The sequence below is a fragment of the Salvelinus fontinalis genome, chromosome 22, assembly GCF_029448725.1.
Source record: "Salvelinus fontinalis isolate EN_2023a chromosome 22, ASM2944872v1, whole genome shotgun sequence".
NCBI lineage: Eukaryota > Metazoa > Chordata > Actinopteri > Salmoniformes > Salmonidae > Salvelinus > Salvelinus fontinalis.
Window position 1 is genome coordinate 25,041,375 of NC_074686.1, and position 14,457 is coordinate 25,055,831.

The window sequence follows — 14,457 nt, forward strand, 5'->3', positions numbered from 1 at the left end:
GGTAAAGGAATGCCATTGACACTATTGTGACCTCTGTCCATTCCCTAGTTAGTGTACTACTTTTGACCAGGGCCCATGGGGAAGAGGTTGCCATTTTAGACACAACATCTAGGGAGTTAATGAGCAACAGGGACCTCCACTGTAGATAAAGAATTACATCAGTGCCATACTAGGTCTATGTTTCTCAGAGCAGTATGTTGCCTCTAATATTCACTAGAGCCATAACCTGATTTCAGAATGTTTTTCCTTTTCAATCCAGGGACTGAGAGTCCACACTCTTTGGGGTTGTCAGTTAATTAATTGGTGCATTTAGGTCAAATGAATGCCTGAACAGCTTTCACTGACATAGATATTGTGTGTTTGTTCCTGCGTATGCGTTTTTCATTTGAGGATCTCTGGGTCTCCCCTACCCCAACCTGTCGTTTTCCTGTCTGTCTAGGTTTAGGTGTCCCAGCCATGCAGGGCTTCACTGACCCACAGAGGATGCTTAATTATTCATGAACTAGGCCTGCCTATGGCAGTAATATGATGCTGGTCTTACATGCACATGCAATGGTAACCTCAACTAATTAGCCAGCTCCAGTTCTCATAAGGATATTTGGATATAGTGTATCATGTGTCCTCATCAATATGATACAATGATCTTGTAATGTTTGTGTAGGCTATTTATCTGGAACGCATACTCAACCTGCACCTGCTGGAGCTGTCTGGCGGTCAGAACGATCTGAAACGCGCCGCCACCACATCTCTCCGCAATTATTTGCATATCAATGACAAACGTTCTCCTTTAACCAATCAGCTTACAGTGGAAGCTCCATAGCAACATCCATTCTAGGCATGTCATCTCGCGACCAGACTTTGTAGTGGTGAAATTCGTAACCGTTAAGGGTTTTTTCATTTTGTTTTTACAAGGAATTACTTTATCTTATTATTCGTTTAGACTATTCCAAAAAATCGCCAGGATGGGCTGCGCCGGATTCACCTGCTCCAAGCACTCCCTCTGTGCGCTCAATATCCTCTATGTTGTGAGTATACGGTTCAAGAATTTACCATATGGAGCATTATTATTCCACTGTAACAGGTTTTGGTTTTTGGGTCGGGTAGACTGACTATATGCTGCTTTTTATGCGGTCTGTACGGGTGTGTAAGAAACATTTTTGCCGTGCAGCCTATTGTAAACAATACATTGGGTCAGACCAGGCTCCCATGTTATTAATTATTCAAACTGAGCCGCTGTCTGGAATCTCCAGTTTGCCGAAGGCAACCTCGACAAGTCAAAATATTATAATTTATATTCAGTGTTTAGGCTACTGAATATTTAGAATAGCCTATATTCTTTCCTGTTCATTTCCTATCTCTCCTGAGTCCTGACACTTTCCAATCCTTTCTTTGCTCAACTCAAACCATTCCTGATATATCTTATCAAGTGATCGTTACTGAAAACAACGTATAGGCCATAGTGTGTCTGTAGACTCCATAGCATTCCTGTCCAAATCCTCAACATAGGGCCTCCAATGTTTTGCAGTCTGAGAAATACAGGAGTGATGGTGGCATCAAAACAGACCACAGTGGTGACCTAGATTTAAGATGAATATACGTTTGCGGGCAAATAAATGCTGTCATGGTGGAAAATGATGTTCTGCTTTTGACTGTCGCTTCTTCTGCCTCTAAAAGCGTGTAGTCTGAGGTGTAGCCTGTGTGCGCTTCAATGTCCTCCTGACCGGTTGTACCATTGAAATCACATCACTCACTTTGTTTTATTATATAAGCCTATCTGATTTGTGGTCAACATCCACTCTCTCCCTCTTTCTCTCTGTCTCTCTCTCACACACACACAGACCATGTTTGACTGTGGAGAGTTCATACTTCATATAATGACGCAAAGAGATCTATTGCTTAGGGTCTTGGCTGTCTGTCTGCGTCTGTGCAATGCCTATCTATTTTTCACTGTCTGTCCATCCTTCCCTCCATTTCTAGATGGTGAGTCTGCTGATGATCGGCATTGCTGCATGGGGGAAGTGGTTCGGCCTGGTGTCCAGCTTCCAGGTGGTGGGCGGAGTCATCGGAGTGGGGGTGTTCCTGTTCTTGGTGGCGTTGGTCGGCCTCATCGGGGCCGTGAAGCACCACCAGGTCCTACTCTTCTTCGTATCCTAACCTTCCACCAAGGCAGACTTGACCTGACAGCAGACTTGACCTGACGACAGACTTGACCCTAGACCCAAGCATATTTGGGGTCTAGAATTTGAATTATGGTTGAGTATAGGTTTGAGGTTGGTTTTCAAGTACAGTAGATTGAGGCCTTGGGTAGGCTCTGTGTTAAATCCAAGAGAACTGAAGTTTCAATGAAGCTTTTCAAATAGCTTCCGCAGATTGTCTGAATGAGACATCCCTCTAGACGCCGTGCTTCACCCATTGTGCTTTATTTCAATAGGACTCATAGCCCCTTGTCGTTTATCCATGACCTGTTCTCCAGGTTGTGCTGTTCTCTTACCCTTCTGTATGTTGTGGGGAAATTCCTGCACGTTTTCCATTCATGCATGGCATGCACACGCAATAATATCTATGAGACCAGGTCCAGTATGGTATTACACATTGTAGTCAGCCTGCATAGATACTGCTGACCCCTGACCCCTGCTTCTGTCTTTGTCATTATTACAGTATTATTATTATATTATTACATTACGTTATTGCAGTATTATTATATTATTACATTACCTTATTACAATATTACACAGTTGTTAATAGTGTATTTCACTCTAGAATATTCCATATTACTAATATAGAAGGATAGAGAAATAAAACAGTTGGAGCCCATTGACTGTTGAAAATAATTAACCTCTACCTTTGGAAGTGTGACCAACTGGTTTCAAAACTACAAAAGCTCTGTGTTGAGAATGTGTGTATTGGAGTGTTATTCCTTGACAGTGGAGCCCAGTATATGATCATCCTCTTCATGGTGTTCATCGTCCAGTTCTCTGTCTCCAGCGCCTGTCTGGCCATCAACAAGGATCAGCAGGTAGGAACACAAACTGCTGTCAATCACAACAACCTTCTGCTAGGTGCTAGAGGAACAAAACCAACTTTTCAGACAAAACCCACAAACCTTGTGATGAAATACTAGATGGATACAAGACAAGCTGTACTCCTGAATCATGATACAGTGTGTCTATAAGGATGTGAGCTGCATTTTGTGGCAAAATCTTAGAGCTAGAGGACCTCCCATCTCTCTTCTCAGGCTTCTTAGTGTTCTGCACTGTGGTGTGTTCTGGTTCCATGCAGTATGGAGTATATTTTTAGAAGTAGATCACTATTTTATTCAGACTGACCTCCATCTGGTTCTAGAACAGCTGACTACCTTAGAGATGTCTGGTCCTGTGCAAACAGGCATTGTAATACACTCATACACACAGATATAACTGCATCTATGGTGGTCAGTGCCTGCTGTTGTACCCCTGTTTTAGGAACACCTGTTGGAGGTGGGATGGAACAACTCGTACACCACCCAGAGAGATGTGGAGAAGAGTCTCAACTGCTGTGGCTTCTACTACGTAGACAACAACGGAACCTGCGATGCTGTAAGGATTACCAAGTGAACCCTCTGTTGCACTGAATCTACTGTCTGTTGTCTATGTGTAACGGATGTGAAATGGCTAGCTAGTTAGCGGGTACGCGCTAGGAGCATTTCAATCAGTTACGTCACTTGCTCTGAGACATTAAGTAGGGTTGCACCTTGCTCTGCAAGGGCCGCGGCCTTTGTGGAGCGATGGGTAACGACCGTGCTTCGTGGGCGACCGTTGTTGATGTGTGCAGAGGGTCCCTGGTTCGCGCCCGTGTCGGGGCGAGGGGACGACGTAAAGTTATACTGTTACATATGACCTCTCCTTCACATGTCCCAAGCTCTGTTTGTGCATGCCAAGATGTATAATTACAATGAAAGAACAAGTTTTTACGCATACAGTTTCTGATGATATTAGTTGCTGTATATTCAGTATTGTGGTTGTGAAGCAGTTTTCCTAACTAACTGGTCCGTCTGTGTGGTGTTTCTGTGTCCCTCTACAGGCCTGTTTCCCCAACCACTCCTGTTCACCGTGTGCTGAGCAGATCCAGGAGCATGCAGAAGAGGTGCTGCGCTTCGTGGGCGGGATAGGCCTCTTCTTCAGCTTCACTGAGGTGAGATTGCCCTGTTTATACAGTCAGGGGAATGTTCTGCTGTATCAATCAAGCAATCAATCAATTTAACTTACATAGTGTTTTAAAATAGTGCTTTTTTCTTTACAGTAAACTAGCCTATTTTGAGGTGCAGTTCATGAAATCTAATAGGTAATGAAAATGTAGCTATATACAGTATGTGATCTATTTGTAGGTCAGTAGCATAAAACTGGGCCCAGTAATGCTTGTTATTTTGACCTATGAATGTTTTATTCGTCCTCCTTCAGATCCTGGGGGTGTGGCTAACGTACCGGTACAGGAACCAGAAGGACCCTCGAGCGAATCCCAGTGCCTTCCTGTAACCGTTGGCAACTGCTGGCTTTGTACCCCACTCTTGGAATGGCCAACTTTCCTCCTGGAGAGCTACTGGTTGTGCAGGCTTTTGCTTCAGCCCTACTCTAACTGTAACACTAAAACAACTGATTCTAAACAAATTAGCTGCTCATCAGAGCCTTGTTCAGCGGAATCAGTTGTGTTAGTTAAAGCAGGGCCGGAGTAAAGCCTGCACACCAAGTAGATTTCCAGGTGGAGGAGGGCTAGCCGCCTGTTTTAGGGGCTGTGTTTGTAAATAAGCGAGTGACTTGTGTGTGTTTTCACCAGCTGTGCAAAGCGGCAGCCCTTTGTGTGGTGTTACATGAAGTGATTGTTTTTCCAGAATGTGGTGTGTGTCTGGAAAATAACTGGGTCATGTTCATTAAGCACCAAACGGAAGAAAACTGACAGAGACAAGAGTATCTAGCTTCACTTGTCAAATAGGAAACGCTCCTTTACACTTTCTGTTGCAAAATGTTTTCCGTGGTGTGCCCTAATGAACACAACCCTGCTGTATATTAAAGATGCTGCATGAGCCTATTACCCTAATAGGACACCTTAAACCACTCCTGATCAGAACCGTATCCTGTATACACTGAGTGTACAAAACATTAAGAACACCTTCCTAATATTGAGTTGCAACCCATCCCCCTTTTGTCCTCAGAACAGCCTCAATTCGTCAGGGCATGGACTCTACAAGGTGTCGAAAGCGTTCCACAGGGATGCTGGTCCATGTTGACTTCAATGCTTCTCACAGTTGTGTCAAGTTAGCTGGATGCCCTTTGGGTGGTGGACGATTCTTGATACACAAGGGAAAGTGTTGAACATGAAAAACCCAGCAGTGTTACAGTTCTTGACACAAATCAGTGCGCCTGGCACCTGCTACCATACCTGTTCAAAGGAAGGCACATCAATCTTTTGTCTTGCAAATTCACCCTCAATGTCTCAATTGTTTCAAGGCTTAAAAACCCTTCTGTACCCATCATCTACACTGATTGAAGTGTATTTAACAAGTGACCTCAATAACGGATCAAAGCTTTCACCTGGATTCACCTGGTCAGTCTTTGTCATGGAAAGAGCAGGTGTCCTTAATGTTTTGTACACTCCGTGTCTATCCTCTCATATACAGAGGCTCAGGCTTTGCATCTGGTGACAAATCTCAAGAAATTAACATTTTCAGATAACACATTTGATATTTGATACACCCTTGATGGGCAAGCGTTCAGTATGCTCAGACCTGTATTAAAGCATGCGAACTGTGATGTTGTGACTACTGAATGACACCTGTATTACAGATGGTAGCTGACATGATGAAGAACAGTTAGCATTATTTTGTGCGCATGACGACTGAAGATGTCATAGAATATTTGTACATTTGATACACTCAATAACTGAAGGACTAGGGTGCTGTTGACAATTGTATGCTGTAACTACATAACTACAAATATTTAAGCAGCTTGTTGTTGCCTTTACTTTAAGTCATTATGTTACACAGCATTTGCATTTTTTTTGTGTTCTGAATGTTGGCAATGATGCCTGTTATCTACTTCCCCAGACTCAAATGAATACGTGGATACGGTTTTATGTCTCTGTGTCCATTATGAAGGAAGTTAGAGGTTGTTTTGTGAGCCATTGCTAACTAGCATTAGCGCAACGACTAGAAGTCTTTGGGTATCTACTAGCATGCTAGCAGATACCCATAGACTTCCAGTCATTGCGCTAGCGCTAGTTAGCAACTTCCTTCAAACTGCACGCAGACACATAAAAAGGGTATCCATGAATTCATCTGACTCTGGGGAAGTAGATAGAAGGCCTCATTGCCAAACTCCTAAAGTATCCCTTTAAGAGTCAATTGCTCATGCCGTCTGAATATCATCAGTATGAAATGCTTGGGAAGACTGACTGACATGTGAAAGAAGAGATGCGCTTTGTTCTGCTGATAGTGTTACAAAGCCTGACAGTTGATTGTGTATGCGTGTACATAGGTGCGCGTGCTCGTATGTCTGTTGTGTGCTGTTGTATCAGTTACCTTGGCTTGTGCCTTGCATGTCTCCTCTACTAGTGTGTACTGCTGCTTCCACCGCACTGGTGGTTCTGTGAACTACAACATACCTTTGTACAAGAAATCTCAATAAAAATAGAAAAGTAAAAAAATATATATTTCATACACTGTTTCTGCTCTTTGGTTTTCATTTCAACAATGAGTAACTCCATTCCCACCAATGCCCAGTCAAGTTGACCTATTAGAATTTTTTTCCTGAAAGTTCACTTGGTTTGTTGGGCTCTGTTTCCATAGAAACCAGTGGCATTCAATGACATTGAATGCCACAGCAGTAGCCTAACCCTTTCCAAGAAACTCTAAAATCTCTACAGAAGTGGAATGACAAAATAATGCTTTTATTTGCTAAATGTTATATTAGATTCCCATGAACTTATTCATTACAATATTATAGTACTACATGACATTACTAAGAATAATGTGTGGGTGTGTCATTCCCTCACTGGCCCCGCCCATTCAGGATGTAACCAGGATGTCAGCGCTCACTCCCTAGCTACACAAACACACGGATTCATACACAAACACATGGATTCATGCACACCCACTGCATTTTTATTTCAATAGCCCTTTTAACCTGAGTCATTGTCATGAAGGGTGAAAGGACTGAATTACATTTTCCAATGAGACACAAATCATTTCATAATTGCACTATATTTAATAAAAAGACATCTCAGATGTACAGCAATACATTACAAAGACAGAGAAGTTCAGGAAAAATAACAGAATTTAAAAAATGGAATTGCGTTTTGTGAAAGTGAAGACTAGTTCTTTCCAGTGCTTAGGTTTACATGGTGACAGTATGCCACTGGCTGACTCCTAGGCTCCAGAGAACGTTCAGAGAATGTTCGGAGAACCTCTGAAGTCACAGGCCAAAGGTCATGGGGTCACATGAGTCAGTGCTTACAACTCAGTCTTCAGCAGCTTCTTGGCCTTCTGCATGTTGCTCAGTACTACAGGGAGAAGGGAAAATGAAGAGTAGGTCACTCAGGAGCAGGTTGTTTCTCACAAAGGCAACATTTTCTAATCTCTGAATTAATTATAAAACAATCTGAATACACTTAGTAATACCTTACATTAATAAAAACGTATACATGTGTATAAATGCTTAAATATTTACAATCTATTAAATACAGATTTATTAAAAGTATGTAAACCATTAGTATGCAATCAAACAGTCAAAAGGGAGATAAGATCAAGTTGTACTCACAGAGTTTGATGTCAGAAGGCTCATAGGCGTACATACGGTTGGAGTAGCGCCCTGTGATGTCAGCTCTCACTGTCATAGAGGGATCTGAGGAGAGAGCGATTAAGAGAAAGAGAGAGAGGGGGGGAGGGAGAGATAACTATTGATTAAAATCTGTTGCTTTTGTTTGATGCCATCATAAACAAAATAATGACATTCCTTCTCATGTAATGCTGCTGGGAAAACTTGGCATTTTCACTCACCGACAAAGATGATTCTAGGGACGTACTGGCCATCAGGGGAAAGATGCTTGTCTGTGGTTTCATACTGACAACACAGGGAAAGAAACACATATCAATGATTTGCTTCTTAATACTAAAAGTCAGGTCAACAAAAAATAAATAACAGTGCCCTAAAATACTCATATAAATCAAAACATATAATCATCAAATCTAATAGATCAATTGAGAAGTCATCTAGGTATTGATTCTGACAATGTTTTCCAAAGACTTCATTTACAACTCACCACCAGATTGAGGACGATCAAGTCTTCATCAGCCACCTTCTGGATGTCCTTGTCTTCAGCGAAGACCTTCTTCATGGCTGGATTCATGGAAGACATCATGAAAGACGATATGAAAAGTGTTACATTGACTTAACTTAAGAGATCTCCATAATTGTTTTATTGTCCTCTCCCATACATGGCAGCAGGATGTAAGAGGTGTATACCTACCACCTTGGCAAACAGAGCCATGTTTGTTCTACTACGAGTTTGATAATGGTTGTTTAAACAAGTCCTGGCATCTAATACAACTGAATGATGCATCACGATTTGGGAGAATACCAGGACGCAAATAATACTCATAAAAGCCAAGGGAGGGACATTGACCTGTGGTCTGTTCAGGAAGGTGCAACAGAGTGGCAGTTTATTTGCTATAGGTCAGGGGTTAGAGGTTAAAGGTCAGGGTCTTACATGCACTGTGAGGACAGTCCTCCAGGTGGAAGATGACCATCAGAGGCTTGTTCCTATGGAGACAAATTAGTTCTGGTTACAGAATAAAATGGAATATAAATCCTTGAAATGTATTTGTTTTTGAAGTGTATTTGTCAGCCATCTAGATCTGTTACATCAATGTGAAATAACACCTTATTCCCTATTTTGAAATTCATAAAAAGTAGGGTGCCATTTTGTGTGTAGCCATAAAAGTTTGTGCACTCACTGTGCCCTGGCCCAATACAGAGCCTCCTCATAGGTCTGAGCCCAGATTAGCTGATCACCCCAGCCTATAGGAGACAGTCAGGAAGAACAGTGTCAGTGCAACAGTTTCAGTACAACATTAAAGAACATTCAGGTAGAGATATATTGTTTAGAACAGACATGCCTCTACTGTCATGTAGAATAAGGAATCGCATGTCAGCTCTTTTCATTAGATATCTCCAACCACACTGATCTTACAGAGCTTTGAGAATGAGGAAAAGGAAAATGTGTACTCATGAATTCATTCATTAACAACACTATACACTGTAATAGGTTTTGGAAATAGTAAGGGGAGAGTGTTACCTCTGGAGAGAGTCTGAGGGATCCTCTTCCCCCTCTTGGCGATGTTCTTCTCAGGCTTAGCCAGAGATGAAGACACGGCTATGGCCACCAGGACCAACAACACCGACAGCAGACCTCGGATCATGATTACCACCTTTCTGGAAGGAAACAGAGTTCAATAAGCATCTCAGTAGGTAGGAGTGATCTAGGATCAGGTCCCCACTGCCCATATCATTATAATCATTATAATCTATAAGTCAAAAGTGATCCTATATCAGCACTCCTATTCTGAATCATTGTGAATATGGGCCCAGATAACACATGCCTGCCACAAAACTGTACAGATAGTCTACTTCTATTTGCATACTATTATAACTCAACAGTATAGCTGAGGGAAAACAATATGAAGAAGTGCCATGCAGAATTACAAATAATTGCACATCTATTCAGATTTGTTCAAGTTGTTGAAGACTGAAAGACTGAAAAAGTTCACAGCATTTCAAGGCACATTTACCAGGCAAAGGATCAGATGGAGGGATGAGGGATGGTGAAGAGAGATATGTGGTTAGAGAATAAGGCTTCCATTGTGGTGGAGGGAGAGATCCATTTCCTACCTGTTCTCTGTGGCACCTTTGTGTGTCTCCTGTGTTCTGCAGCTCCTCGTTCTGCTGTGTCCCTTCTCTCTCACCTGGACCTGCTCTTATACACCGGCCCTAAGCTCTCATGCTGACCCCTCCCACCAACCCTCACCTCTCCCTCTCTCCTCCCACAGCTCTGATTGAATGTGTGTCTACTGTGGAGGTAAGCAGCTCTGATTGAATGTGTGTCTACTGTGGAGGTAGGCAGCGTAATGGATTCTAGAACTTTCACTTTCTCTCCCTTCCATCGCTATCGGACACAGGCTTTTAAAGACATATTAAGCCTGGTTAAAATGTTTGCCCTACGTTGGATATGATAGTGTTGTTATGTACGTTTTCTTGGAGTTTTACACAAAGAATGTGTAACGGAACTGTTGAATCATAATAGTTGGCTCAGATCCAAGGACAAGTCAGCATTAAATCGAGGAATCTGATATCGGGGCTACTAGTCAGTTCATGATTGGTTCAGGTCAGATCCGTGAGATTGACATCATTCTCAATAAATTAACTTTCCTAAAGTAAACAAAAACATTTAATAGGTTTTACGTGGCCTTATTTTCACTCATTCTGTGCTTTTAGTTGATCCCCCAAACCATTAGGTTTCGTTAGAAAAAATTGGCTGTCACATTTTGTTATAACTATAATGCATTAGGAAAATATGAAAATGTGTCTAAAGCATATTAGAAAACATTCTAAAACACTCATATTACATCACAATCCCATTCTGAATGATGTCTCTGCACAATTTTATTTTTCAAAGATGTTCTGCTGTGCCATAAATCCATGTTTGAATGATGCACATATGGATTTATGGGACAGTGGGGAAAAAAAATTGGTCGTAATATGAATCTGATTACATCCGAATCCCATTTTGAATGATGTCTCTGCTCAAATTGTGAAAAAAATGTCTACTGTCCCATAAATCCACATTTGCATCTTGTTGTAAACACCATCATGCAAACATGGATTTAGGCCACAGTGGAACCTCTTATTGTGCCGAGACATCATTCAGAATGGGATTATATTGTAATATGAGTTGGTGTGGAGTGTTTAAGAATATGTTTTAGACACATTTTCTAAACTAATTGTAGTCAATGTCAAGTGATGACAGTTTAGGGCATCAAAAACAAGCACAGAAAGAGTGAATGTGTGAACTCCCCCTTTGGTGTTTATACTTTTAGTGTAATATTGGATCAACTGTTTGTAGTGATGTAAAGGGATGCTATGGTCATTGTGCACCAACATGATGTTCTTATCACGTTTTAGGGAAGACCCAGATGCAGACAGTGTTGAAGTAATGAAAGTGTATTACTAGAACAGGGGCTGGCAAAACGACAGGTCAAGGGCAGGCAGAGGTCAGTAATCCAGATCAGAGTCAAAGGGTACAGAACAGCAGGCAGTCTCAGGGCCAGGGCAGGCAGAGGTCAGTAATCCAGATCAGAGTCAAAAGGTACAGAACGGCAGGCAGTCTCAGGGTCAGGGCCAGGGCAGAGGTCAGTAATCCAGATCAGAGTCAAAAGGTACAGAACGGTAGGCAGTCTCAGGGCCAGGGCAGGCAGAGGTCAGTAATGCAGATCAGAGTCAAAAGGTACAGAACGGCAGGCAGTCTCAGGGCCAGGGCAGGCAGAGGTCAGGAATCCAGATCAGAGTCAAAAGGTACAGAACGGCAGGCAGTCTCAGGGCCAGGGCAGGCAGAGGTCAGTAATGCAGATCAGAGTCAAAAGGTACAGAACGGCAGGCAGTCTCAGGGCCAGGGCAGGCAGAGGTCAGTAATCCAGATCAGAGTCAAAAGGTACAGAACGGCAGGCAGTCTCAGGGCCAGGGCAGGCAGAGGTCAGTAATGCAGATCAGAGTCAAAAGGTACAGAACGGCAGGCAGTCTCAGGGCCAGGGCAGGCAGAGGTCAGGAATCCAGATCAGAGTCAAAAGATACAGAACGGCAGGCAGTCTCAGGGCCAGGGCAGGCAGAGGTCAGGAATCCAGATCAGAGTCAAAAGGTACAGAACGGCAGGCAGTCTCAGGGCCAGGGCAGGCAGAGGTCAGTAATGCAGATCAGAGTCAAAAGGTACAGAACGGCAGGCAGTCTCAGGGCCAGGTCAGGCAGAGGTCAATAATCCAGGGCGTTGTTTAATTTTTTATTTCACCATAATTTAACCAGGTAGGCCAGTTTAGAAGTTCTCATTTACAACTGCGACCTGGCCAAGATTAAGCAAAGCAGTGCGACAAAAACAACAGCACAGAGTTACACATGGGATGAACAAAAGTACAGTCAATAACACAATAGAAAAATCTATATACAGTGTGTGCAAATGTAGTAAGATTAGAGAGGTAAGGCAATAAATAGGCCGCAGTGGCAAAATAATGACAATTTAGCAATTAACACCTGAGTGATAAAATGTGCAGATTACTTTTGAGGATCTGTTGACCCATGCCAAATCTTTTCAGTCTCCTGAGGGGGAATAGGTTTTGTCGTGCCCTCTTCACGACTGTCTTGGTGTGTTTGGACCATGTTAGTTTGTTCGTGATGTGGACACCAAGGAACTTGAAGCTCTCAACCTGCTCCACTGCAGCCCCGTCGATGAGAATGGAGGCGTGCTCGGTTCTCCTTTTCCTGCAGTCCACAATCATCTCCTTTGTCTTGATCACAATGAACTGTAACTCAGTAAAATATTTGAAATTGTTGTGTGGTGCATTTATAGTTTTGTTCAGTAGTCATTATAGAAAGACTTTGTAACATAATATTCTGGAGTCAGTCTTGCTTTCTCAAACTAAATATATCCTATATTCCGTCTTTACGGTGCCATACACATGTAGAAATCAGCGTTGTGCTGTGAAATGTGCGTTGTACTGCCTCTACACCACAGGTGTCAAACTCATTCCACGGAGGGCCGAGTGTCTGCGGGTTTTCGCTCCACCCTTGTACTTGATTGATGAATTAACATCACTAATTAGTTAGGAACTCCCCACACCTGGTTGTCTAGGGCTTTATTGAAAGGAAAGACCAAAAACCTGCAGACACAAGGCCCTCCGTGGAATGAGTTTGACACCCCTGCTCTACACATAGGCCTGTTTACTTCTATTTTTTGGGGTGGGGGGGATTCATGCCTCTACACACCATAGGAACTACAGTTTGATTACCCCTTACAGCTTTCACTCTCTCCTGCTAAATTACTAAATAACTCTCCAGCTGTATTGCCTAACACCCTGAACACACAGATTAAAGTGGGTGAAGAAACAAACTGCCACATTGATTCTCTCTTTTGGTCTCATTAAACTTTTACTGCAGTGGGCTAAATCAAGGTCACACAGAGTGTATGACATCTATTTTGAAACAAAAGTATACACCTCACACACATGGTTATGGGCTTAGAAAAAGAAGACACTTGTACCATGTCATATATAAAGTTGAAATTTATTCAATTTTGAGTTTGCATCCCAATATAACACTACATCTATATATTACAGAAGACTGCAACATAAAACTGTTTAACATAGAAACTGTTTGACATAACATTACACTCATGAAGCCACTAGGTCATTTGACTACAGGAAAGGGTTACTTAAGTAATGGTTGGGTTCGTTTAAGGAACCAGGAAGTGCCTAGACAATGATGCCTATTAATTGAGAGTGGTTATACTGGTGCCCTTACTGAGCCCTCTCTCTCACACTTTGTGTTCTGATGGCACAACCCCCCCTCCATCCGACCCCATGCACAGACCAAAGGTAATGTGATCAGACCAAAACCAAGCACCAGGATCAATGGTGGCTTTGTTCAAGTCTCCATCCAGACAGACTGGCCTCTTCAACTACTACTACACCTCAGATTGATTTATCCACTGAGTCTTTTTAACATGGATATGATTGGTTTACTTACACACTGAGTGTACAAACATTAAGGATACTTTCAAAATATTGAGTTGCACCCCCCTTTTGCCCTCAGAATAGCCTCAATTTATCGGTGCAAGGACTCTACAAGGAGTCAAAAGCGTTCCACAGGGGTGCTGGCCTATGTTGACTCCAATTCTTACCACAGTTGTGTCAGGTTGGCTGGATGCCCTTTGGGTGGTGGACCATTCTTGATACACACAGGAAACTGTTGAGCGTGAAAAACCCAGCAGCATTGCAGTTCTTGACACAAATCAGTTTACCTGTTGTTCAAACAGTTGCTAATTTGAGGGTTTTACTTGCAGCTATAGATCTGGATAAGAGAACCTGTGAAATGCATAAGGATAGGTCTATGTCGTTTATCGCAGCAGACAAACTCAGGCCGACATGAATTCTAGTGTGGAAGTTGGAGCAGCGGAGTGCTGAGCTGTCCTTAACCCTCTCTCCCTTACTTCCCTCTCAGAATGCTGAGGTGTCCTTAACCCTCTCTCCCTTACTTCCCTCTCAGAATGCTGAGGTGTCCTTAACCCTCTCTCCCTTCCCTCAGAATGCTGAGGTGTCCTTAATCCTCTCTCCCTTACTTCCCTCTCAGAATGCTGAGCTGTCCTTAACCCTCTCTCCCTTACTTCCCT

General features: G+C 42.6%; 2 protein-coding genes across 3 annotated transcripts; one reads left to right on the top strand and one right to left on the bottom strand.

Moving 5' to 3' along the window:
• Positions 1–724: 724 nt before the first annotated feature.
• On the top strand, positions 725–6,688 carry tspan13b (tetraspanin 13b). The gene is made up of 6 exons (XM_055876929.1): positions 725–1,025; positions 1,978–2,145; positions 2,936–3,016; positions 3,462–3,575; positions 4,060–4,170; positions 4,437–6,688. The coding sequence occupies exons 1-6, from the start codon at positions 963–965 to the stop codon at positions 4,509–4,511; spliced, it is 612 nt and encodes a 203-aa protein (XP_055732904.1). The 5' UTR covers positions 725–962; the 3' UTR covers positions 4,512–6,688.
• A 527-nt stretch (positions 6,689–7,215) lies between these two features.
• Positions 7,216–9,994, bottom strand: agr2 (anterior gradient 2). 2 transcript variants are annotated; one of them, XM_055877455.1, is made up of 8 exons: positions 9,918–9,994; positions 9,325–9,461; positions 8,984–9,047; positions 8,737–8,789; positions 8,290–8,366; positions 8,027–8,090; positions 7,788–7,871; positions 7,216–7,530 (listed from the first exon to the last, which is right to left on the bottom strand). In XM_055877455.1, the coding sequence occupies exons 2-8, from the start codon at positions 9,446–9,448 to the stop codon at positions 7,481–7,483; spliced, it is 516 nt and encodes a 171-aa protein (XP_055733430.1). In that variant the 5' UTR covers positions 9,449–9,461; positions 9,918–9,994; the 3' UTR covers positions 7,216–7,480. The 2 variants fall into 2 exon arrangements, with proteins under 2 accessions (XP_055733430.1, XP_055733432.1); XM_055877457.1 differs by having other exon boundaries at positions 9,325–9,457; positions 9,918–9,977.
• Between the last annotated feature and the right edge of the window lie 4,463 nt (positions 9,995–14,457).